This window comes from Fringilla coelebs, assembly GCF_963513975.1.
Source record: "Fringilla coelebs genome assembly, chromosome: 5".
Lineage (NCBI taxonomy): Eukaryota > Metazoa > Chordata > Aves > Passeriformes > Fringillidae > Fringilla > Fringilla coelebs.
This window is the reverse complement of record NC_140033.1, coordinates 52,065,166-52,093,138: the sequence shown is the minus strand read 5'-3', so window position 1 is coordinate 52,093,138 and position 27,973 is coordinate 52,065,166. Positions and strand designations below refer to the sequence as shown.

Below are 27,973 nucleotides of genomic sequence, written 5' to 3'. Positions count from 1 at the left end.
ATCCAGAAACTAACTATGCAACCACCTGGAGGACCTGAGGCAGAAAAACCACAAAACAGGTCTAGCAAAAAAGCAGGCTGCTTTTCAAATGTAACACAATTAGATAAATAATATGTGATATACCAAAGCATAAAAAAGAACAGCAAGTTACAAAAAGCAACAAGACTTTTCATCCTGATATACAACAGTACATCCAAAGACCATATTATTTTTTATGCCAGCCCACAAACTCACATTCAGTTCTGGCTGTCTGGTATGGTCTATTGCACCATCAGCTACAGCAGAATTTGTGCAGGCCAACACACTCTTGTACAGACTGTCACGGGCATCAGTGAGGTACACAATAAAGATTGCACAGGTAAAGCTATGGCCACTGCATTAGAGACTTTATTGTGCACAACAGTAAATTGATTGGAGAAATAAAAAAGATTGGTTGGCAAGAGACTACAGGGAAATCAGAAGGAAAAAAAAACCACTTTGTTTGAAGACTGTTATCTCCACATTAAAAAGAGAAAGTGAATCCAGAAACTGAAAATCTCATTACTCCAACATCCCCGTTCCAAGGCTGAATAGCACCATAATACCGTGTTTATTTCTTCTTCTAGTTTCTAAGTTATTTCAAAGCTCTGCTGGCTTACAGAGGATGTTCCAGCTAGAAATATAAAATTCCACTGCCATTATCTGGGTAGACACCTCAGGAACAATGCTAGCCTTCAGGTTGACCTACAGAGCCTTCCCACTCGATCACAGCCTCCTGAGGACTATGAGAAAATACACTTCCTTAATCTTCATTTAGCAATTTAAGTACTGAAAGATCAGAACCTAAAATTCCACATCTATTTAACACTTGGTTAGTTGTCATTAAGCAGTTTGGCACTATCCACATTTCTGTTAATATCACGCTAGTTAATCAGCAACCATTACCACCCCCTGATTACACACAGCCAGCCTCCTGGAACACTTCCATACATTTCTGGCCTAAAAGAGGCTAACTGCACCCATAGCTCCCATTTATTCCCCAGGTTCTGACCCAAGGCACTCCATGAATGACACAGTGGGAGCCTTGTGGACTGGCAGTGGGATCTGAGATGGGAGGGAAGAGAGGCTGGGGGAGTCTAGGAAGGCTCGAAAACAGTTATCTGGATGGAAATACACTGAAAACAAAAATCCTAGCAAACCTCCTTATATTACCATCTGCATTTAATCTCTGGGAAGATTAAATATTTCAAACACCATGTTCAAACCACAAAACAATAAGCATGAATATATTATTTCTATAGGTACCTTTAACCATTTTTTCCCCTGAAGCATTTTCTCTCTCAAAAAGAAGTATTTAGCCAAATGTTTCCTTAACCACAATCTCTTCCATTTTTTCACCCAAAGACACATCTTGATAATTTCTCACTCTGCTTCAGCCCTTCTAGAATCAGAGAGCAAAGGATATCCTGTATAATTATATACCTGCTTTCCAGGCTGAAGGGCAAGAAATAAGAATAAATCAAGCTTAAATTTAAGCTTAAAGAAGTTTAATTTTGCAAGACACTGAACAGATATCCTTAATTAAGCCCATGAGCACTTCACAATTTAGGTAAACAAATGGTATTTTGTAAACAGGAAGCTCTTCTGCTAAAAAACCTAGACTCCTTGCTTAGGCAACCAGACCCTTCTCACTCAATCGATAGGAGTTAAGAATTTGGCAAATCTGCACAGTAGAGCCGCCTATATATGTCACTTTAATGCCATCTCAATAGGCTTTTTCAGAAGTTTAAATATGCCCCAAACCACATGGCAAATATGTACCACATGTGTAACTTATGCCATGATTAGAAATGTCTGGAAACTTTACTTTAAACTGTGTTTTATCAGAAATGAATGGTTTAATAAAAGAACCAGTTTCCTCAGAAAGGTTTGCGTACTCCATAAGAATGCCATCACAGCACAGAGTTTTTAATGTGATATTTCTAAACCACCTTAGCGGAAGAGGCTCGGGTTGGAGCAGTCAGCCACCCTAATTTGGATGTGGGACTCAAATCCCTGACCTGCCTAGTTTGGTGCCCATGGTCCCAGGGATTACTTTACTCCCCTGCTTACTGCCACTGCTGTATGGCACTAAGCTGACAGGCTGCCCCTGCCTTAGGCTTTTCAAAGGTCTTTATTTTTACTCTGAAGGATTCTTCAACTTCTTTTCCTTCAGCTCCTGTGCCAGTGTTTAATGAGAGGCCTCCTGCCTGCAAGAACACCCCTATAAACCCATGGTGCTCCCTGTTTGGCAGGACAGACACACCTGACTGGCTCCAATGCTCACTCAAAGGAGGGGTGTTGTTTAACCCTCTTGAGCCCTCACTCCTCTCACTGCAGCTCTTCCTCTGTTGGCATTAAAAGGTGCAAGGCTGCAGAATGCCAGAAGTGCTGCAGACTAGAGCAGAAGTGCTTGGACAGCATGGGGCAGCTCAGGGACTGGAACACAAAGAGGTGAAATGGGTCATGTCTGAGGCAGAGCTGAAATGATGTATTACAGTTATGGAAAAGAAGCTGTTTAAACTTCTGTAAGCAATATCACAAAGTCATCCCAGTGTGGAGGACATTCCCAGGGAGGACACAGTGAATCACAGAACACAAGTTCCCAATGAAGAATTTATGAGGTTCATTATTTATCTATCTGCTGATTTAGTTTCAGCTGTATTCAAAACCAGTTTGAAAAGCCATCAATAGGTTATAAAGCATTTTTCCATGTTAGAGTGTGTGTAAGTTCTAATAATTGGATAGATTCCCATTGGAGAGTCCAGCATCTGATTTCTGTGATTGTGAATTACCAGATTGTCTGCATGTAAATAGCATCTGTATCCTTGACAACCAGACTTTATAACTGACTCATTCCATGAGGTCATGATTCATTGTCAGAGGTATCAAAATTCATTACCTTCTTTCACAGTACTTTTCCTGCCATTAGGTTTGTGCCAAATCATAGTAACTGAGATTTCCTTACAGACAGGAACAAAGTACTGACCAAGAAGCAAGCAAAAGCAGGAACTAATCCAGAAAAAGCAATACATAAATGAACCTCAGATTCAGACCAATCCCCCAGGAAAAGAAAAAAAATCAGTAAAATGGATAGAGATGCAATTTAACCCGGTCTAAAAAGAGAAAAAGGTGATCAGAATCCTCTTCAGGCAATATGAAATATTCAACTGCTCCCTAAGCCTTGCATAAATGTGGACAAAGCAGCAAAGAATGTCTGCACACACACACGCACACAGAGATCCATGACCAGCCCTGGGGGTCCAAGTTTACTTGGCACAATGCTGCGTATAAGAGATGACAAATCCTCAGCTCCCATGGCCTTTGAGGCCAGATAGAATCAAATCAGCACCTTTTTGGTTTGACAGAAGGAATGCACTCTGTTTTGGCTGAGGAATCCTTGACTGCTTTACCTCTGAATTTAAATCTCTCGATTCACTTCCTTCTTTCCTATGCTAGTCTTCTTTATCCCCCAGTGCAAACTTCAAAATCTGTCTTTCTTTCCCTCTTACCCTAGAGGTTTGTTTTACCTTGTTTCTCATTCCAGTCTTACCATGCAATAAAGAATGTGCCAAATCTGTTGTGTTGTACCATTTCTATTAAATGTCATTGAACTGACAAACGTGGGTGATTTTAAGAGTGAAATTTTTAACTTGGGGTAATGACATCTGTTAATTTTTTGTGAGACTCATATACCTAACCAGCTGGTTTCTTTACAGAACTAGAATTTTGAGAATTTTCATCATGCAAATTCACAACTTTAATTAGTCTATGTTTTTTTTTTTTAATTGTATGAAGAATTTTAAACAGTGCTGCCTGAGGGGCAGTTCTTTAACTGCTCAATATGGGAAAGGCTTTATTGGAACCATGGGCTTTTATGTGCACTAGATAAGGCTCTGACCTCTCTTTCAAGGCAAAGAATTTCAGCCCTAATTTAGTATGTAGGGGATAATTTTAGTAGTGTGAATAAGTCCAGTTTAGCTGAAGAAATTGCTTATGTGTCTGCACCCCTTGTTGAGCTAAAACACCTCAGACCAGAAAATCAGTGGAGAGTATTACACATCTTAGACTTCAGTGCCTATGCTGTAATGGAACTGACAGTGTGACACAATATACACAACAATGACCGAGCCTGAATTACAGCTGTAAAGATAAATTTGTTAACTGGCAAGAAAGAAAGGATTTAATTTGTCTTTAAAATACTTCTGTCAAATGCTTACTTGTATGTGTTATATATGAGTTAGATGGCCCACACCTGAAGCAGATTAGTTAACACAGTCACTGGACTCAGAGGATCACACGTCTGCTCTGAGGTGAGCTCCACAGGCCTCCAAATCCACTCAGAGAGATGACACCTTGGCTGCCTAAACCCAGATCTACAGCAAGGTGTACATTTCAATCCCTGAAAGCACCTTACAGTTATCCTGCCTGCCCATCAGCTGCCTTGCCAAGAGGACATCTCCTGTAGGTCTGTGTTTTATCTGCCACTCCTATATGGACACTGCAGAGTCCCTATGGTGACTCAAACTGTGTTTAGGAAATGGAACCAAACCCTTGATCCTTGTTACCAGCTTCAGTATCTTTTCCTCATGTAAATGGCTGTGTCTTTACCTTATGCTGAGTCCAATCTGAGTGTCTCAATAACATAAATTAATCTCAGCCTCTAATTCACAGCAAAATACTGTGATATGTCACAGGTGGGAGGTGTATTTTTCTGAAGTACATCTTTTAGGGAACATTTTCCCTGTTACACATCTTTCTTTTTGTTTCAGGCCCTGCAATCACTGTCATACATGATTCTCAACATGAATGCAGTGCTAAAATCTCTATCAGTACTTTGTTTCAAGCCATAAAACCATGATGCTTTTGAAGTGCCTGTGTTGATCCTGTTCTACAAGCAGGTATTATAAACCAGTGTTTATAGTACTGTCAGTACACTAGTTAGTGACTAGTGTACTGACAGGACAGTGATTTTACTTTAAAAGCTGTCCTCTATGGATCACACCTGAATAGACAGTTGTGAATAATTTATATATGAAATTCAATCAGTGATGGCCAGTTTTGACAGGTCAGTTAACCCATGTAGAACTTTTGTCTCTTGGAAGCACAGCTTTTACAAGTGTGTTGAGAGTGATTGATTTTCTATATTCATCCTGCATCTGGTGTTCATATTGAACACTCCTGCTGTTACTCTACAAATTGCTACAAGGGAAAACTTGGTTAGATTTAGGATATCTGCTGTACAAAGAGGGTGGGCAAACTCTGGAACATGGGGCCAGGAGCATGTGAAACCTCAGTGTTTAGAGACTTGACACGCATCTGTACAAGGTGCTGAGCAACTGGGTCTATCTGTATTGGTCCTGCATTAAGTGGGGTTTAGATAGTCTCCAAAGAGCCCTTGCAACCTCTTCCGTACTTTTGTGCCTTGGTTGTTTTTTTTTAAACCTCATTTGCATTCTCAAAACAGAAGTCCAAATATACAAACCTTAACTGAATTCGAAAATCAGTCACTGAAAACTACCTAATATTCACTATGTTCTGATGCCACTAGTCCCCTCTGATGGAATCTACTGCTGCACAATCTTACTCTACACCTGGACAAAGCTGAAACAAGCTTCAATTCTGAACTCTCTGCCTGCTATATTTGAGTCTCACAGTTCGGTCTTTCAAAATGGAAAGGGCACAATTGATGTTCATCTACCCGTATCTATTAAAATTCATCCTGCTTTTATACTCTACTTGTTAATAGTGAAAAATGTGCTAATAAACTGACACTATAGCTTCATTTCATTAAATTAATAGGTTTTTACTCACAGGTTTACTCAGGACAAAACATGGAAACATGAGTGGCAACATGCACGGGTAAAGTGTGTGCCAAGGCTAAATATGAAGTGAGCGAGGTCTTCACATTTCTCCTAATGCATTTCTAGCTGGGGTCTGCCCAATCCTCTCTGAATTTCACTCTATTAAATGATGTTCAGTAAAGAGTTCAAAAGCTTGTCCAGTTCAAAAAGGAAAGGTTTGTTTCTTTGTCTAGGAAGATCCAAGACCTGGGAAAGCAATAAAAATCCAGTAGTAAGCTGCACTGGCACAGGTGGCAGGTACAGAATGTAAGAAGGCAAAGCACTTCTTTAACACCTTGCCAAACCCCAAAGCAGCATCTATATTTGAATTTTCTAGTAGTAGTCAAAATGCACAAAACCAAAGTCACACTTCCTTTCCCCATCTGGGTGTCTTTATAAACGGTTTGTGTTAGTTTCCCCCTACTTAAGGCAGTTCATGTTTCTCTGACAGCAGTCCTTCATTCTCTGTCCCAAAGGACACCCCCATCCAACCTCCTGTGCAACATACCTTCAGGTCAGAGACATCCCTGTAGCACTGCTCAGAACGGGTGTGATCAGAAAGCTGCACATTCCAGAAACATGGGAGCTGGTAGACAAGGAAGGGATTTTGTTTGATGACTGCATTGAAGATATCCTAGCAGAAAAAAAACCAGAGAAACATTTGGGTATGCTGTTTCTACTGTGTGAGGCAATCTCAACTCCTCCCCCAGCTGACTCTCCTTCTCCCCCTCACAGGCAGAAATTCCAATGGTGATGAAAGGTGAAGTCTGTAAACTTTCTCCATAATTCTGTTGCCTTGGAGGGTGCTGTTAATCTAAGGGGTGATATATAGATCCGGACAAGAGGAACAAGCTCTCCTGACACACAGAGCTAAGGGACTCCAGCAAAGTTTTCTAACATTCATCTTGTACTGCTGACTGCTCTAGTCACCAGGGAGGGTAACAGGCAGTAAAAGACACAGTGCCTGCTGGCATTGATTACTGCACCACTTTTTAACAAAGGGCAGGAAAGGGAACGTGGCAGCTACGATGCTTCAAGATGAATTACTAGACATGACTTTAGCTAGCACTTTATTGTTGTTACAAGTACTACAGGTACTTTATGGAGAAGGCATGTAGAACATATTATAGAGCAGCCTACACCATGAGGGACAGGAAGTGTTTTGCCCCTAAGCAGCCATTCTGTCGGAGAAGTAAGTTAGAAGGACAATCTGAGGCTAAGGTTTCAGGGGAAGACACAAGCAGCCCTCCTCTGCTCTGCAAAATTCTGCCCCATGCAGGTATTAGACAGCAACTCAGGACCTGACTGAAAACACAGTGAAGTTGCAAGAATGTTTTTAATGAGCCTCAGGATCACCCTGCAAAGATGCTGTGCAGAGTGCACATCTCCATGTGCACAGTAAGGAGCATGCTTCCTTTGTGGTGACTGGTCAGCAGCCAGAGGTAGCTCAGAAGGGGAACAAATATCTAAATATGATGCTGTTGGGCAAAAATTATTGGTTCAGGTCTGGTATTACATTTTGTTTCTGGGTCTAAATTGAGAGCTGGCAAGAAGCACAAATTGAAAACTGTATTTCTAGGCACACTGTTTCTCCTCTAGGCCTCAGCTTCCTATCTATGGCAGGGAGACAGCAGCACTTTTGTCTTTACAGGGCTGTTGTGGCAAGGAGTACATTAAAAGATATCTAGGACTCATCTGCCAGAAACAGTAAAGAAATGTCAGGAGACTCTTAAAACTAAAATCTGATTAGACAATAACCAGTGGGAAAAGACAGTTTATTTGGACTTCTGGTGTCTGGGGAGTTCTGTGTTAAAGAAGGGAGGACAGAAAATGAAAGCTTGAAAACCCCTTTTGTCCCTCTTATGAATCATCTAAGCAGAGGAAGCAAAAATGTCAGCGTAGTAAGAGGAACCAAACCTTGTGACTGAATCTCTATTCTCTTCCACATTTTGCCCAGAATGATTCAACAGATGGTGACTACAGGCACAACAGCTTTCCCTTGCCTTTTCCCACATCTCATCCCCTCTCTCTTTCTTTCCTTCCTCAACCCATGGCTCAGTGGTTGTCCCACAGTCCTACTCACCTGGTCAGCCAGTGAAGTGGACAGCATGCTCATTAGCTCCCGCTCCGCCGTCAGTCTCCACATCTGCTCCCACTTCATCTTCCGCAATTTATCGAGGAGCAGCAAGATCACCCCTGAAGGGAAACACAGGGCAGGGATAAAGGGACCCCATGATGTCACGTGCCAGCCAAGGCCCACCCTGCCCACGTGCTGATTCAGCAGCTAAAACACCACATAAAGTTATCTGACACACCTGATTGCAACCCTTGAAACTTCTCTGAGGAACAAATTATCAATGCTGGTTACAACCTAGACCTTGAGAGGGTCTGCCATTAAGGCACCAAGTGTGCACACAACAGGATCCTCAAATTGGAAATTTTCAGTTGGAAGAAAGGTACCTCAACATGCATGCTATTCCCTAGTTGCTTTTCAGCTGGCCAAAATTCCTAGTGTACGAGAAGGGAAAACAGCGGAAGCAATGAAGCTGGATTGAAACACCAGCAAAACCTTTCCTACAGTGTCTTAGAAAAATCTGCTTGAAAAATGAATTGGGAAAGGCTCAGATAAGAGCACTGTCATGGGGAATGAATGCAGACTGAAGGACCACAAAGAAGGAGTACCGATAAACAGCAGTCTCGCAGGCTGACAGAAGCCAGCCAGAAAAATCAATGATGGGTCTTGTGTTGTTTCATATCTTCATTAGTGGAGGGAGGAAGTAAACAGAACACTAATGACATCTGCAAATGACATTTAACAAGAGGTCTTACAAAAAAACATCACGGCAACTGTAGAGAACCATAGCAGCTACACAGAAGAATACAAAATGAGAAAAAGCAGCCACAGGGAAAAGCTGCCTCAGGGAGTCCAAGTTGATAAAACCAAAAGTAATGAGAAAAAGAAAGGAAATGTAGTCTGAATGCTTAAGAAAAACCCTCCTGAAACCGGTGAGGTAAAATAAACTAAAAATGGCAGATAAACTACTTTATTTCACGAGTCTTTCCAAATCAGACTACACCAGGATTACAAAATGTACCTGGAAAAGTGCTGCTCTGGATGAGAGAGGACATAGTGGTTCCAGTTCCTTCCTATATTTAGTTTCTATGACATGGCAAGTTTCTTTCTAGCAAAACCTGGCACTGCTATGAATAAAAAGGAAACCTCTCCTGGCAGTGCATTTTGTGGCCTATTTTAGTTGTGTTTTCCATTCAGTTCATCTAGTTCCCAAGGATGCTGGAACCTGTGCTGGAGGGATCCCCTTCCATCTTCAGTCAACCTTTCTGCTTCCAGCCGTCGGATTGGAAAGGGACCCATTGTCACAACATGCTACAGTTTATTCATGTCAGTGTGTTTGTCTTCTCTCCAGCATAAGGAAAGCCTATTTTGGAGCATGTAATGTGCATGCATGAGCTTCTAAGAGAGCCATTATGCATTGTCTGAAATTCTACATCAGTGTGAAACAGGTTCCTTGTGCTGCAGCAATAAACTGGGTGGGAGATCTCCTCTCTGGCAAAGGATTTTTTCCAGCTGGCAAGAACTGTCAGCTTTGCAGTGAAATGCAACTGAGAAGTTCTTTATTAAGAAAAATAAAGAATAATGGTAAGATTCAGCTAACTGTAATAGAATAGTTTTTGTAACTCATAGACAATAGGCCAATTTTTCTTAATTTCTCTAAGCCTCCAGTCTGAGGAAGAATAGGGGAAATATTTTAATATGTGCAGTATTCTCTTATTTTTTTGACTTCCACTCTTATGCTAGCAGCAGATTATGGTATTGCAGCTAACAAGATTATGCTATCCTGAGGGGCTATCATGGTAGCAGCAGAGAGTAGAAGAGGCAGATGGAGTGAAAAAATTGGAATAAATGTGAGAAAGGATGTACTAAATTATAATGCAATCATGTCTACTGAAAATATTCACAAAGTTTTACTGTTTCACCATCAAAACTAATTTCAATGTGATTTCTATTTTAATTCACCTGCAGGCTTGAGTTTAGCACCTTTGTACAGTTTCTATTTAGGCTTCTAATTTACTGCTCCCAGAGAATACTTATAGCAAATTTAAATATTTACTCATTAATATTAGTGAGAATAAGATATTTCTACTAAGAGAAGCATTTAATACTATTCACTTAGTGTTATTGAGTCCAAAAGCAAAGCAAAAGTATGTGTTTTGGGAACTTTTAAAACAGTTCACACAGAGGAAAAATTACTTTTTTTCCCAACAGTGAACTTCAGGTTCTCGTCTATATTGTTGTGTTGCCAAAAGCAAACTTAACAAATGAACTAACTTCAGTCTACACAATTAGTTTGCAGCCAAAGTGTCTGAAATGAGGAAAGGAAAATATTTGCCTCAGGATCCGCTTCCCTCAGAGTCACATTGAGTGAAATCTCAGACTAAATTCAAGATGACATACAGCTGAACATAAGGGGAAAAGGGACTCACTCTCATCTGCTCTGCTGGGGGAGGAAGAGACTGGAGGAAAACCAAGAAATGAAAGGAATATTTTATTAACATCTGGCCCCAGGCAGCAGGACTTCTGATCTTTTGAGAAGTGCAGCATCTTCCTGCCTTAACCTACCTGAGAAAAACAGAAGGAAAGCTTGGCAGCAAACAAAGAAAAAAGAGAGAAGTGGCAACCTAAACATCTCATGAGTATTAAACAAATGATCAGCCACAGAACACCCTATTTTCTTTGTCCTGAGGAAATACTTCAGGCATATCCAGAGATGTAAATATCTCAAAGATTTAGATAGATAAAGAATGCTTTATTACTAAATTTGTGGAAAACATCTTAGTCTTGTTATAACTTGAATGGCATTTTTCTCTTGCTGCTTGATGAGATTTTGCTTGAACTACCAAAATTTGACAGATTCTGAACTGCTCAAACAGGCAAACAAACAAGAAAGCAAACAAACAAACAAAGCAGCTTCTCAAAAATGTCATTTAAGGACACACAAAAAACCCAGCTCCAAAAGCAAAACAAAAAAATTTCCCCTAAGCACAAAAAAAAATTTGGTGAATAAATTAGATAAAACAGGGCAATAAACCTGAATTAACATATTTGGATTAAAATGTTTCAGTTGTAAAACACTGCAAAACTTTTTGGTACATTTTAAAACTCAATTTACGTGAAAATAATTTTAATCTCAAAATTGATGCAAATTAAAAATCTTATTGAAAATTATTAAAATGTCTGAAAAGGAAAATAAATTTTCTGGTTTGGGTCTAACCAAACTTTGGGAGTCACCTTTTCCATCCTTTTCCCAGTTTTTGGTTCAATCTAAAACAATTTTTTTGTTCTTCCAATATTTTTACTAAGCAATGGTTTCCAGAGATGCTTTAAGGCATGCCAGCAAATTTGTTCTTCTTTTTTGTTTGCTTTTTGTTAATCTGCTCCAGAACAAAATATTTTATTTCATTTTTCTGAACAGTAAATTGAAAGTCTGCAGAAAGATCAGCCATTTCCCTTGGAATACTACCAAGCATCCCCACCTCTTGTTTCTGGAACAAAGACAACAGCTCCTCCTGAAATTCAGAGAGGAACATATAGTAGAGCTGGAAGTAATAAACAACATTTTAAGACAAAACAGAATCACTTAGAGATGTTATAGTGAAACTGGACAAGCTTTCAAACTCAATCAATTACAATGGGCCTTTTAAGGTGCCTGAAAAAAACACTCGGTGCTGTGGGGGAAGAAAATGGAGCTCCTAAGAAATAATTTTCTGTAGGCTCTTGCCTGTTCCTTTTGGGTGGAACAGGATGTTTTTGTGAGCCTTTGAGGCAATGCCATCTTATATGAGTAGCACCTCAGAATCTATCTTTGTCAGGTTTTTAAAAATTCTTCTTGAAATTAGGCCTGCAACACTGAACCAGCTAGACAAATAACAAGTAGATATCATAATAATATCCAAAGTAGACAGGTAAGACATGCTTCAAAATGTATCATAAAGCAATAGTGAGTTTTAAAAAAATGACTGGGATTTTGCTATAGCTAAGCAGCACATCACAGACCACGCACCAAACCAGAGTCTGAGAGAAATAATGAACTTCCTGAGTCTGTAAGAAACAATGTTAAACAGGCCTGAAATGATGCAGATTTTGTAATAAATATCTGACCCAGACATTTAGGGCAGTAATCTACCATGTTTTGTGAAAGAGATTTGGCACCAAAAATTTGAATTCTGTTCTAAGTGCTGTGGAAGAGACTTGTAGCTCTGCTGTCCTAGGAGAGGCTCCGTGATAGGGCTGACTGCTGAGTACTCCAACAAACACTTGCAACTTCATTTAATTCTCATTTATTGTGCTTGAAGCCAGTGGAAACTGTCCCAGAGTGTATTGTTAGGGATGTGACTATGCCTTTGCTGGTCAGGGCTCCAATGAGCACTTTTGTTAAGGACTGCATTTGGAATCCACTGAGTCACAGCTCCACACCACTGGCTGTGGCCTGTGTTTTCCACCCACAGCATCAAGAGCAACAGAAAAATGTAAGTACACGGCTGTTCAGGATTAAAACATTAAATTAAAGCTAGAATTCCAAAACAAGCCACTGCACGCATTTTAAAATTTACGGCTTTGTGTGGATGAAATTCCCAGCATTTATCTCGCTTGGTTTATAGACTATCTGTTGCTCATAATTTGACCAGCCATATCATTAATGTAATAAAGCTGTATTTTTCTATAGCTTTTAACATGATGTGACTGAAGGACTGTCATTTTAGCACATTTCTGGAGCCTCCTGATACATTATTTAACTACGAATTTCATGCACCAGTCTTCTTTTCGCAAAAAAACTTTTCACAATCTAAAATACCCAAACGAATAAAAACTTGCACGGATGTACAATGCATTAATTGAGAATAAATGATGATTCCACAACTGGAACTTTTCTCTCAGAAAACTGCACAGGGCTGAGAAGCTGTTTTGAAACAAAGTGTGCGTCCCTCCAGGCATGGTGACAGAATGCAATAGCCCTCGTTTTCTCTGCACACGTATTCAAAGTGAAGCTGGCACAGAGGGCATTTTGAAATGTTGTGCAGTCACTGTTGGGAGGCTGGTTCCTCCTGTAGCATTATAAACATTTTGTTTACACTTCCTGATGACCATTTAATGAAATAGAAGACTTTATTCTCTTCTTCCCAAGTATGCTACTTTTCCTGAGGCAGAATTAAGATGAATGTTTTACTCAAGCACAGCTCTAACTTATTATAGAGCTGCTCACTGTTGCTCAGAATGTCCCAGTTTTCTGTTTCTTTACTGCTTAGATGCTATTCTTCCTGAGCAATTTGGAAGAAGATCAACATGTTTTCTATCTTATATTTAATGACTTCCACTTCTGTGGGAATTTCTCCAACTTTCTTAAAGCCCCAAAGCTGCTACAGAGGAATTTTCTTGATTCCAGAGTGTAGAAGGTCTGCAGCAGAGGAATCATGAGCCATAAGACTTTTTGCAGGTCTGTGGAGGAAAACCTCTGCTACTTAGAGACCTGCTCAGTAATACTCTGTCCTCTTATCTCCCAGTCTTGTGAAGAGAACTAACAATTCCACAGGCTTTTCAGAGGTCAGCAAAGAAAAATCATCTCTAGACCTGAAGAAACTGGCCTTCTCTCACCCTGATCCCAAGCATATAAAGTCCCAAACAGTAAAAATTCCTACACTTAACAGCCCAAATTGCTGAAAAGATTTGCCTAACAGGGAAAACAACATGGCTGGAAAATAACAAAAATATTAGAAAAGTAAAAATGGAAATAGGGGTTATTCCCAGCTGCTGTACTTGCTTGGGCGTCAAGGAAGACATTAAGGATAGTAACCTTTCTCAAAAGCCTGAACCCTGTGCAAAGGGTTGTTGGAGACAAAAACCATCTTTGAAGAAGCTCCTTACATGGCTTTTAAAAAGATCCTGCTTCCTCACAGTCTTTGCACTCCGTGACCCTTGTGAGCATATAGCACGGAGAAATTACATTTTAGAGGCAAAAAAGAAATATTCCAGGGAGTTCTCATTTGGTAAACTATGGAAATGGCTTCTAAGAAGGGAAAAAACCCTTCAAGAGGCACATTGTTAAAACCTCATAAAATTCAAAAGTGCTCAGTTTTTGCTGAGCACTTTGAAACCTCAGAGAACACATTCTAACCTCAGACCCGCAAAGGGAGAGAGGAGGGAGTTTTCAGCCTTTATACCCTGTATCACCATGGCAGAGGCTGCATGAAGTGGAGATCTGTCTTAAGCACATCTCCCACCACTGCCATGCACAAGGATCAGCTGACACATCTCTGCACACGTCTGAACGACATCAGGAAAGCGCCAAAAGTGGCCACTAGCTAAAAGATGGCCAGGTACACATCTTATTATAAAGCACATTGAAATGTGAGATTTAAAAAGAAAAGTGACACTGGGAGGGGAAGGGCTGTGAATGTAGAAAATTTCTACTAAGTTTTAAAGAGCTTTTCTTCTCTTCAATACTAAAACTGCATTAAATTCTTACACACAAGATTAGCTGTGGTTTCATTTGCCTGTGTGCTTAGGTGGCTTCAACAGATAAACAAAGTCCTGATTAAATACTTATTTAGGTGATAAAGTCAGAAAGGATAATTTTTCACTCTTGCATAACAGAGGTCATAGGATTTTTCAAAATCAGTTTGGGGCCTACTAAAGCATAACGTCTAGAAAAAAGAATTCAGTCTTGATTTAAAAATTTACAATAATGGATAGTCTATCACGAACTTTGATAAGTTATTCCAATGCATAATTACCCTGATGAAGGGTGCTTCCCTTATTCTAATTTGAACATCTCTTTGAACTTTCAGTCATTTGATCTTGCTGAACTTCTGCTAAATTGGCAAGCCCTCTATTAAGAAATGTTATTTTTTCCTCCAAATATTAATAACCTAGGATCAAATTATCCTTTGACTTGCTCCCAGATTAGCTCCTGGAGCCATTTTTCCAAACTTCATGGGAAATTTTCCAGTATTATTGCTGAATTTTGCAAATTTTTGAGTGGTCATCTTTGACCTGTGGAGCTTAGCCCTGGACAAGTAGCTAAATGTACATTTTAAAATATATACAGTCCAAGAAGTGGTCCCCAGCACCCAGAGCACCAAAGCCCTGGTTGTGTGTGTACAACAGGGAGTGTGCATGCTGTGCTCAGGGTCTGGCTCTTTCCTGAGCACTTCCTGCTGGCCACACTCATCCTGCACAGCACTTGTCTGAGGTCTGGTTTATGCTCCTTCAGTTGTCAGACAGAAGGATTTCTCTGCTTGCATTTCTCAGTGTGGATGACATTATGAGAGAGCCATGTCACAGTTTTCTAGACTGGAGTGTTTTTAGCAAGGAACAGAAGGTCTGTGTTGTGTGCACTGGAGTGTCATCAGAGCATGCAGAATATTAACCTTCTGATGCCACACTTAAGGATTAGAAAGAGGTGCCAAATGGAGTGTAGTCCTATCCATGCTTCCATTCCAGAAATACTTCCTGAAGTGAAAGATGAACAAATGACACTACTTTTTTTTTTTTGTTTTTTTGTTTGTTTTTAATGAAAGACAGTTTGGTTCCTGAGAAAGACAGGGTAGCAACTAATTTCTGTGTCCTGTGGATAGACAGGGAGCCAAGAGAGAAGAATGAACTGGGCAGCTAAGTTACCTGGCATTGTAGACATCAGGTGTGACAGGAGTAAAAAGCCTCCATCCCATACAAAACAAATGCATCTCCTGATCTCCTGTACTCATACTTGAAATGACTCTGGTTGTACATCCAATGATCACACAAAGTATTTTGTCAGTCATAACAAACCTGGAGTTCATCTAATTATCCATCCTGGACTGATTGTCATGCATCTCTTAATTCTTCCTGAACATAGAATTCTTCATGTCAGTGCCTCAAAACACAGAATTGTGAGTGAGCGTCACAACTCACAAAAAGCCAGAGGAACTGGACTTTGGGTGAGCTGTGCTGAAGAGGAATCACAGAATAACACAGACTGAACAGGGTTACTGTGCAGGAGGTCCAGTCTTGCATCTCCGTGTGCAGGCATGTTTGGAAAAAGTGATCACACAAAGCTGGTTTTTATGGAAGAAAACTGAGGAGGTTTGTTGAAATTTGCTGACTATTTACCCCGTTAAAAGCAAGAACGTCTTCCAAAAGTAATTTATCTTAGACTCTCCACCAAAGAACCACCCACCTTTAAGAGAAAAAAAATAATCTGTTTCTTAATCCTCGGCTCTTGTAAATCAGCTTAAGTCTCTTTAATGCAAGAGTCAGGCATTTATATCAGATCTGGACCTTATCCATGATACCTATCTATGTTTTATTCTTCCACAGAAAGCAGCAAAAAAGTGAATGGTAACAGGGATCACTGCTTTAAATTATGTTTGGCTTTTTGGTTTTGATCCTCTCAAAGGCATCGTATTCAATAGGGGTCAAATATCAATAATTTTACAAGGTTTCCACTTGGGACTATGTGAAGAAGAAAAATGCACCCTGCACAGGTGCTAATTATTTTGGCTGGCTTTTAATCTTAACAGTGTCTGCCTTATACTTTCCATCATGGTGGAGAAGAGCTTTCAGAAGCAGTTTCTAATATTAAGTGTAGTCCACAAGGCTAATTGTAACAATGGGCACAGTGAGCAAGAGCCTGTCATAGCTTTTCTGGGTCTGGTGTTCACTCAACACCTCACCAACAAAGGAGGAGATGCAGTTCAGGGCTGAACCACCTGAAAGGTATTTCTTTCTATTTGGATGACAAAGAGGTTTGGAGTTTTGTATTCAGGAAAAAGCAGAAAACTTCCTCCTCCTTCACCCCCCCTCCCACAGTGGGCAGTTTGTTGACTGAGTAAGATTCAGGAGGAATAGAACATTCTAAGAAATGGATTAGGGGAATGAAAACAGCAGCACACAATGAACAAGTCTGGAAATTAACTACAGCATTTAAAAAAAAAAAGCCCAGGAAACATAATCCTGCACAACTTATCCTGCACAACCACTTATTTTCTAGTAACAGAGAGAAGGATTAGGTTCACAACAGAAATACAGGGATTTGCTTAAGGAGCTGTTTATCATCCTCCTATAACCAAACTGGAGTACAGTTTGGGTCAGGAGATTGCAGAGTTGTACTGCCAAGCTTGGAGGGTTGTGCTCAGCAATAAAACACCCAGATGGTGGTCAGTTACAGGAGGTATGCCACAGGAGTTGGTACTGAGCCTGATACTGTTAGGCATTCAGATTAATGATCTGGGAATGGAATAGAATGTGTCCTAGGCAATGTAACACACGACACCACATTGTGGGCTGGGCAGCTACACAGGGTCCTTGACTGGACAAGTGCCTAAGAGAAAGCTCCTAAAATTCAACAGAAAGTCCTGAATGGGACTAATCCTGAATTGAGAGCACATGCTGGAGGACAGGTGGATAGAAAGATTTCCAGGAGAAGTTCCAAGGGACTGGGTAGACAGCAAGGTGAACATGAGCCAGCAGTGCAACCTTGGGGCAATATTCCACGTGTTGGGCTATACTAGCCCTCGGGTCATGGGAGGTGATGAGCACTCTTGGCTCAGCACTTTTAAGACCACATCTGAAGCACTGTTTTGGATTCCTCAGTCAAATAAATACCCTGACATGCTGAAGGGTCTCTCATCCATCAGAGAGCAACCCAAATGGTCATAGGCCTGTCTCTCATAAGGAGAAGCTGGGAGAACTGGCCTTCTCCAGCCTGGGGAAGAGAAGACTGAGGGGTCTCCTGTTGCTTTCCAAAACTACTCAATAGAGCAATTCCTAACAGATGCACAGACAGATAATGAGAGATAACTGTCACATACTGCAGCAAAGGAAAATCTAATATATTATAATATATAAATTACATAATATGAATTTTTACTTTTATTTTTCACTGAATAGAAAAATAGTGGCTGAATACAGGAACAGGCCGCTCTGAGAGGTATCCATGAAGACACTTGAAACTCAGCTGGAAAAGGCCCTGAGCAGCCTGACTGACTTTCAATGGGAAGAGGGCCAAAAAACCTCGGGAGATCTTTTCTGACCTAAGTTGCCTATAATTCAACAGTTCTACTTGAGGAAAACTTCTCTTTTCACCGTCTGTGACTTTCTTGAGTCCAACTGTATAGATATGATCTGCATATAGAGCGTACTGCAGCACTCCTGTCCTTCCCTGAGCTCACTTTGACAAAGATTGGTGCAAAAGGGATGGCAGAAGAGCTACAGCATGAACAACTAAAGCCAGGACGTAGGTGAACATAAAGACAAGACAATGAGGAAAAGCAAGAAATAAGCTGCTTCTTCTGAGATTTGTGTCCACTCAGTTTTGCAGATTCTTGTTTTTAAAGTCTCTTGGTATTTTTTTAAAGGGGAAAGGTTTGTGCTGAACTTAGTTTGCCCTAACACAAAAAGCTAGGTTGCCCTAGCACCTAAGAGAGTGATCTGACTATGACCAAATCCAAACGATTTTGTTGGCACTCTATTAGTGGGAATGACTTTGACACGGGGTAGAAAGACATCTTAGGCACTCTGCTACTTTCTGTGACAGGCACCAAGCTCCCTATTAAGAGTCCAAAGATGGAGTCCAACTGTGATGCCTCTTTTCTTTGTTTCGGGACTGTGGCTAAAACTGCTGTCTCTGTCTCTACATAAAGGAACTGTCTTACCACAATCACTTTTATGAGCACAATGAGAAACTGGAAAGTGAACTTGCACTTCAGAAGAAAACGTACTGGTTTTACTATCACTATGCATTTGTCTGGGCTTCTCCCATCATATAATAGAAGGTTTTGTTCTCACTGTAGACACCTCAATGCCTTTACTAAGCTTTTATGTGCAAGTCTTTCATCCAAATTTAACCTGCTAATGATTGTCCCTCTACAATAAAAAGGGCACTTCAGACTGCTGGACAACATAATTACTGATCAAGGTATGTATGTTCACATAAAGAACTGACTTGATCAAGCTAAAAATAAAACACTTCAAAATGATTTTTTAAATCATTACATTGGAATGCTACATCTAAATGGCTGATTTATGTACATTACATGGAGAACTTTACAGTATGGACTCAGGTCAGATCAATAAAACTCCCAAAACGAGGACAATTTAATCAACTAAAAAGAAATAAATTTTATTTACTCCAATACAACTAGAATCTGGTATAGACTGTCTAAACACCATCTTTTTTAATCAGAGGTTTCCCACAAGATAAATGTTTTCGGTGTTTCAAAGCAAGTCTGATGGTGTTTCTTAAAAATAGTTTTTGCAGGGACTGAGAGATTCAATTGCTAAGGAGGAGGTATCTGAGAGAATGCCATAAACAGCAGACTAACTCAGCCACAGTAATGCCTTTACTACATGGATAGGCCTCTCAAACTGGAGACATCATTTTCAAAATCAAATACATATTGATCCTCATTTCAGAAATGTCAAACATGCTGTAAACAAGTTCTCAGTACATCACATGCTTTAGAAAGTGCATGAGAAAGACCTGAAATGAAGCTATTCTTTGAGGATAGTCAGCTTTAAAATAGCTCATTTTTAAGTGCAAGCTACAGATTACAGACAACAAAGATAGGGATGTGGTCATCAAAAAACAGAATTATCGCTTTAGCTTCCCACCTTTGACACAGACTGATATTTCCTGTTGAGAATAAAAGCAACCATAGGCTGGCATTCCTAAACTGCTACCTGGACAATGTGCACGGTATTTGTACTTCAAAGGCACCTCTACATGTATAAAGCTCATGTGTATCACCATGCTTTGCACCGAAAACAGTATTTACTGAGTAAACTCACAGTGTCATAAAGGAAGAAGAATCTAATCCAAAAAACTGGCACAGTGTGGACCTAAGTAGATGAAGAAAGTGCTGCTTTTTGACTTGTCATGAGTGTTGGACATTGGTTTTTTAATCATTAAAATGCATTTTTTGTTTGTTTGCAAAGGCTCCTGTACTTTGGCCCAACCCTAATGGCCGTGCTTCTATTACCAAACATGACTTACGTTTGAACTAATGGCAGACAGGAATATTGCAATGGCTTTACAGGGGGCATGGCTAAGCTTGGTCAGGCCACCATGGTGGGTTCAAAAGGTTCTATAAACCACAACTTTTCTGACTCCTTCATTCATTGACACAATTTGACAACATCCTCCTCTCCCGAGCGGCCAACACACACGAGTACAATTACCACAATGCCACGAGCCTCTGGAGCTCGGATGGAAGCTGCTAGCAGGTTTCTGGAGCAGGACCACAGGCAGTGCCATGACCACCAACAGCCCACTCGGCACTGCTTCACCAGTCATTTGTTTTCTGCACTCAAGATGCACAGTATCATCGTGAAGGAGCACAAGATGTGATCCAGGCTTATTTAATATAAACAGTCTGTTCTATGCTTGTCTTTCATCATTCAAATTTGCTAAATGTTATGCAAAAATGACGTAACACACGCTTTCAATTTCCAATTCCACTTCCACGGGTCCTTTTTTTCAGGGAAACAATAAAGGACAGAGATTAATTCTAGCACACTTCCAGTCATTACAAACACAGGAGTAATAAGGCACAGTACACACGTAGCCTAGTAATCGTTAGGTGCTAGCCATTCCCTTCTGTTCCCAATCCACAAATCTGGTAATGTCACATTTCCCAGTGTGGGAGTATGAATTCTCAGCTCAAGCTGTTGAGACACCTCCTTATAGTTTCTGGTGGCTCCACTGAGGCAGTGCATTTCACAGGAGCCTCAAATCTCCAGTATGGGCTCCTGTAGTCCAGGAGTCTGAAATCCCCAGGCCCAAAGTTTTTTAAAATTGCCCCCAGCACCCAAATTATAGATTTATCCCAAAGCTCCATTTGGAAGGCATGGGGGCCATTCTCAGCTGACGGAAGTTGGCTCTGCTGCACTAAAGCCAGAGGTGAATCACCCCCCTGAAGAAGTGGTCAGAAGCCTTAACAGTTACCAGAGACTGCTTTTAAAAGCCATTCTCCACCATGATGGAAAGTATAAGGCAGACTAAAAGTACTAAAAAAAAAGTACTAAAAGCTTTTATGTTTAGAATTTCTTTTTTAAGATGCTTTTCTGAGGACTAAGATGACTGTTACTCCCAAAATGAATGTCAAACTACAAAGTGCAACTCTGAAGCTCTCCGTTTAACATCTGTAAAAAGAAAAATCATAGTGTAGCAATACTTTCAAAAGCACAGTTTAGTCAGTGATAATGTAATATAGTTACATAGCAAGAAATTGTGCTTGAATTAGTGTATGAAGAATCTGGAAGAGTTAACTCAGTGCACACAATCAACATGGAGCGGATGCTACATAAAAAGGGAAACTTTTATGTATCTTACTGAGTGTTTACCAGTAGAGTACAGAAAAAAACTTGGAAACCTGTGTGGTACTGAAGGAATTGTGTCTAAAATGCTTGAGGAAGAGAATGTTATCACAAATAAAGAATGGTTCTAACTAAGAACACCTTAAACACTAATTATATCATCTGACTTTGGGTTTGGTTTGGTTTTTCAACAATTATATTATCATCGACTAAAGCACGACTTGGATTATCTGCCTGTGCAAATGAGGAAGAATGAAAAACAACCAAATAAAATATTTCCTTTAAAATCTGCATTGGCTGTCAGGAGATCTGTCCTGGGCATACAAGGAAGAGAGGAGTGCAAATGCTTACTGGGTTTAAAGAACCAGGAAAGAAGGAACAAACACATCCTTGCCTTTAATACATCTGCCTTCTGGGACTCTCCCAACCTATATGTTGTCCAGAGAGGCTCAGGCATAAAAAGATAAGAGTGAAAGAGAAATTATCTTCAGAAACTGTGAGGAGCAGTAGAACATTTTTGACTTTGAGAGGTGCTTCAAAATCAAATCTGCTAGGGTTAGGTCTGGCTGAAGAGGCTCACATAAAAATCTCTTTTCTTAGGATTGTATCCTAGGTCTGTAGTAAATACTCTCCCAAGAGCAAGAGCAAAGTCTGCCTGAGAGCCTCCCCCTGATCCAGCTCTGTTTAGCTCATTAAAGTTTCAGGAGTTTGGGGGCCCTTTCGGAGTTGCTAAGTACAGCTCTAGGCACTGAATTTCCATGCCTTCCCCCTCCTGGACAGCTGCCTTTCATGAGTGTTTTGCTTAGAGGTACTGCCCCTCTTTTTGGTGTCCCCCTGCTTTAGTTCTCTGAATCCTCCTTGGCCACACTGTTGCGTTCAGTGTCAATTATTTTTATTTACTGAACACATCAAACCAGACCCAATCTCATCTTCCCAGAGAAATGTATACCTCCAGTCTCTGCTAGATTACTGAGGCAAACAATTAATTCAATCAAGGAATTTTATATTAAAAGGTGCTGATTCTGCCAATAACCTCGTTTCCTACTTCTCAGAGGTTGCACTGTTTCACTCAGTGACCTCTTGTTCCGCATCCTTGAAAAAACAACATTCCACTTCTTATGATCACTTGTCAATCTTCCATGCATTATCTACCTTCTGGTTTTCTTTCTAAAAAAAGAGGTTTTATAACTACAAGGTAAGTTGTGTGAAGAAAGAAATTGTGAGGAAAATAAAATCTTGCGCAGGATTATGGGATTTTGCACGGCTTGATAGGTATATATTAATACAAGAATAAACACATGCAGCGTATGTGAAAGACTGCAGATATTTGATTATTTTTGCTTTCAGTGTTAGGTTTATGTGATATACTGACATTTGGTATTCCTATAAACCATTTTGAAGAGTAAGTTAAGACAACATAAGTTAAAGCCTTACAGAATTTTTTTTAACGTTAGCATTTTAGATATAAATATATGCATTTTATACTACCCACCATACATTACTGCATTATTCTGATCTTATGTGGTTGTGCCAGATTTCTCTCTGCCAGCATTAAAATGGCAGAAAGGAAAAAGCAAAAATACAGCAGAAAGAAGGTAGCTATAGAAGGTGGTCATTTCTCAGTAGAACAAAATATACTGCTTTGTGGTGTTACAGTGAACTGAACTGACATCACCGAGTTGAACTGTGTATAACATAAGCTTTCAGATTTCAGGAAAAATCCATGAAACTTATCTCTGTCTCATGCTTTGAGGGGGCTGGGGAAAAGGGGTGGGCAGACCTAGCCTTTCTATTTGCAATTCTGGCAAAGAAGAGTTAGGAAACAAACCTATTCTGCCAAGATCTTGTTTCCACACCAATCTGTGTTCTGTTAGGCTATTCTTTTGAACATTTCCAGAGAACAGAGATGCTCTGCAAAGGCTAAAATATGAATTCACAAAAATTAGTGGGATTCCCATAAATATATGTAGGAATATAGAAATACAGATGACCCAACCACACAACTTGTTCAATCCTTCTTCTAGTTAGTCTGTTTAATTTAATCCAATATATTTCTGTGAAGCAAAATCACTTTTATGGTGAGTAATTTCCTGATAGTTCAGGGATATTTAAATGGACTCATCTGTTCCAAATGGAGGCTTCACCATCTGTTCTGCCCTTTTATTACAAAGAGAGAACCGAACTCACTGCATCAGCATTTAAAGGCCTGCATTGAAGTGATTTAGGTGTATGTGTGTGTTCTTTATGCACCTGGTATGTTTTCTCACATACCTAACACAAATCAGTGGGAAGACCTGTCTCTTGTAGCCCAATAAATTCTCTGATCTAGTGCCTTTATTCGTTTCTCAGGGCAGCAGAAACTGATGGCCAGTGGCTTGCATTTTATTAGGACAATTATGACCCTGTTGGTGTCCTGCAGGGGTTATTATCTTTATTGGGCTAACATTTTGTGATACCATTTACTTCTCTACAGAAAATTATCAACTCTTATTCATTCCCTCTTGCTGGGTCTAAATACAAGTCATTGTGGACAGAAATCTTGTAGGAGATGTGCTGAGGACCTGTCAGATGGCTGAAAAGCTCTGTTCCTCCCCAAAGAATGTCACACAATCTTTTCTAACACCATTTAGAGAAACTCCAGAAATTCCAAAATGCATTTCATCGCATCATTTTTCCTTTTTAGAAAGATAAATTTAGCTGTAGCTTAGGAAGGGAGGTGCAAATTACCACATCTCATACTCTCTGTACCAGGAGACTGACTGCAGGTGTTAATTCAAAGCAAACCCTCAGGTCCTACCTGTGTTGTAGCCCCTCCCAAGCGCTGGCCAGGGCCGATGGTTCTTCCAGAGATTGCCCAAATACCAATCACTCTGGTTCTCCACCAAGCCAAGAACTTGCTGCCCTGGAAAATGAGCAAATTGCAAGAATATCATAAGATATAAGACAGTCAAATAAACGGAAAATACATGGGAAATCTGGAGAGGGACAACCATGGAAGGAGAAGGCAGAAGATGGGCTGCTGCCTTCCTTCCATGCCTTCAGAAGAGGCCAGCTTATGTAACAAGCAGGCCTGGCACAGCAAATTCAGCATGGCTCATTTCTTCCCTTCTTCCCTGGCTAGCCCGAGTAATTAAACACTGCAGTAACCTTCGTCACGCTGACAGAAATATGTCATCCAGACAAATCTGAGTGCTGCTTGATTTTGGAATACAATGATGGAGAATCCGCCTAGTGAGAATTACATGTTGGTAAAATGATCATCTAGCATGAAGATCTGTTCATACTCTGATGGAGATAACACAATTCCAGAACAAGGCTCAATGTCACAAAGAGTGGCTGAGAAAAAAAAGTGACACATCCATTTTGCTTCAAAAAATACTGGACTTGAAAAGTTTACCTACATAAGAAAGTTGCACTGTTTTAATTTAAGATAGTAATTTAGAAGTCATTTAGATGAGCCCGTGTAGAATGCCGCACAGAAATTATGACTTCAGTTTTATTTCCGTTTATCTTGCATTGATTAGCAGCTGGCTTCAGCTAGAGTAAAATGTATTTTAAATCAAATATGTCTAGAAGGTTTGCACTGCTTAAAAATCAACCAAGAAATGAATGTTTGTATAGATAAGGACTTAATTATGTATCCTAAAATGTGGTGTATAAAATGTAAATAAGAGAAGTGATTGAAAGGATGCTGTGGTAACCAAGGAGGGAGGGAAGGGGAGAACTGCATTTGGATCTAGTCAGAGAAAGGAAAAGGAATGGTGCTTTGAAAGAGGGACATGCACAGTGAGGGCACTGAGACTAGTACTGGAAATTATTTTGCAATCTTTTGAGAAAGCAATTAAGCATCATGCTTTGAAGGCTCATTTTCAAATCCTAGCTATGCTTGTAAAATTGTGTCTATGGTCACAGCAGTGCACTGCAAGCCTGAAATGACCATTGTATGTTGCTTACATAAAGCCACAGCTATTTCAGTATGGTTCAATACAAGGGTAGGCTGAGAACAAGACATAAAGACAGATATGATTAACTCAATTTTATAATTGGCTTGAAAGGTGATTACAATATTCTCCTGTGGTATCTGTAATTCAGTGGAATGTCAGTAACCCCAATGTGTCCTGAATGCTGTTTCAAAGAGTGTGAGCAGCAGTGATTGGCCAATGCATATAAAAATAACAAGCCAGAACACTAGGAATACATTCATGGAGTGAATGGAAATCAATCTAAAAATAACTTTGAGAGATTACCAAATCCACTCCACACCACTCTAGCATCATCCTACTCTATCCTAATGACAGCCTGACACTCCTAACCAGACCTTATTTTCCAGTGATGTATCTCCTATTCCATTACATATTTATTATACAATATATAAAATTTTTCATGTTAGATCCCAAAAATAATTTTTTAACAAGGTGGAAAATCTGGGAGAGAGTAAAAGGATCATATCAAAGACCCATTGGTGCTACTCAAAACTGGTAGTACTAACAGAGTGCAATGCACAAGCAAATGAAAGAAATTACAAGCCAGAGGCAAACACATCCTAAGCAGCTCTGTTCATGTAGATAAATGACAGCATCTCTCAACCTGTGAGACACATGGGACACATTGGAGAGGACATCAGACATCACAAGCCATATACTGGAGGAAATATGAAAGGGATCTCAACTGGCTGAAAGGAGCCTGAGGCAAAAAAGAGGCCGAAGGACATAATTTAAGCCAACACTTGTTGACTTCCAGGCTGGAAGTCTGCCTGTTTATAGCCACTCCCTTACAGCTAAAGGAGAATAAATCAAGGTAAGAAACATTGCCTAATAAGAGATGAGGAGAAATTAAAAAACCAGACCAACAGAAAATGCAGGTGCAGCTGGGCTGGAATGGGTTGGCATAGTTGGTAGGAAGAGACTGACGCTGCCCATAATCTAATAGCACATTTCACAACTCAGCAGCCCACAGATCCTTCTCAGGATAGTACAGTTACCATCAAAAGAAATGTCAGAATTCCATTTGCAAGAAGCAGATACCAAACCTTACCACAGAGCATCAATCTGCTTTCATTATTTTAGCCTCACATATTTCCCAACGTGCTATAGACTTTAAACCAATGGATAAGGACAAAATGAACAAAACTTAATGCTTGTCAACGGTTTTCATTTCCCATGTACCAGACCAAAATCTCAGCTCTACTAACTTACCCCTGAAACACTTATTTCTCAATTATTATTTCTCATGCCAAGATAAACTAAAAAAGTTTCAGGAAATTATACTGGCATGTATTTACTGTAGTTGTATAATTTCTTTCTGTATTTTCCCTTTATTTTTGATGACACCAGAAAAAATCTCCCTTTCACCAGTATTCCTTGAGGTTTCATATGGGACACAGACGAAGGCAGAAATGAACATCATGTAAGCTTTAAGGCTCAGATACATGGATCAGATAATGTGACTTACTGTGTATCAACTGAGCTGGAAAAACTGCCTGTACATGCCCTTTTAGCTTGTCACAAACACACAGTAAAATGTATGAGCTAACACGCTCTGGTTTGCTCTTGCAGTGGCCTGGGAATGTGCACACGTTCACACACTGTCCCAGGGTAGAGCATTATGCAACTTGTCAGCCTGTTGTAACCTTACTGGTGCATAAAAGTCTATTAGGCAGATGTGATAGCTTGTCTCCCAAGCCACCTTGGAGAAAATTATGGAGATATGCTTTCCATCTTCTCTAGTTATATTTCTATTTTCTCTAGGCTGGAATAGTGTTGCTGTCTTGCCAAAGAATATATTTTATTTTCCTTTACATTGTCTCTGTGATCTTGACTTAGGGCAGAAGTATCCAGAAAATAGAACTTCAGCTGCATAGCAAATATTAATGTTTCCGAAAAGGTTTTCATTCTGAATCCATACATAAAAAAGAAAATCAGAAATATTTTCTGGAAGATACTCCCCAAACAATTTGATCTGAAGATATCAAAATAACATCTAAGAATGTACAACCATCCTCATGTTAAATAATACAAAACAATGTGACACATAATATAGATGCATAATATATAACCTACAGACCACATTATTCCATGTATCTCAAAGTTCAGACAAAAAAAAATCCCAAGTTGTGCCCTTTCAATTGCAACCAACTAAAAATTCACTCAAAAGCTTTCACTCAGTGCGTTAATGAATTTTTGTTTTTTAAAAAATCATTGTGAGAATATTTGTCCAGTACCAGCTATTTCCTTTACTTATTTACTTTTTCAAGTCTATCACAAAGTTACAGACAGGAGGCACTGGCTGAAGGGATGCATGGTGTCAAGCAGGCACGTCGAACAGCTCTCTGACCATGACCAGCCTGTCCCTCTGCCACCCTTTGTGCCTTCCCTGCAAGGTGCTCACAGTTCTGCAGGAAATATCACCAGGTTCATTTCACCTCTGATCACAAATCATTCTGAATTCAGGTTTTCTGGAGAGGATAGACTAGAGCTCCTTCCCAGCACGTCCTTTTGGAAAAGGCAAGCACAAAGGAGTTATGTGAGCTATTCTTCCAGCAGATGAGAACACGGTGCCTGCCGTAATGGATTTGAACCTTTCAGCATTCTGAAAGGTTCAAGGTTTCTTCTTCCTAAGAGTTATTATAATAAAATACCACAACTAACAGCAAAAGCTTTATCATTTTCTGTTCTGGTCCTGCAGTTATGATTAAGTGCACTCCTCTCACTCTCTGTTACTTCAGGCACAAGTTAGCTTATGA

General features: G+C 39.9%; 1 protein-coding gene across 4 annotated transcripts in view; it reads right to left on the bottom strand.

Annotated features, from left to right (window-relative positions):
- Positions 1–27,973, bottom strand: part of LARGE1 (LARGE xylosyl- and glucuronyltransferase 1) — a 269,824-nt gene that overhangs the window by 36,372 nt on the left and 205,479 nt on the right. For all 4 annotated transcript variants that reach the window (XM_084205376.1, XM_084205378.1, XM_084205377.1 and 1 more), the window contains 3 exons: positions 24,029–24,133; positions 7,945–8,057; positions 6,370–6,495 (listed from right to left, as the gene is read on the bottom strand). In XM_084205376.1, coding sequence (XP_084061502.1) covers positions 6,370–6,495; positions 7,945–8,057; positions 24,029–24,133 — 344 coding nt within the window. The remainder of the gene's footprint in view (positions 1–6,369; positions 6,496–7,944; positions 8,058–24,028; positions 24,134–27,973) is intronic.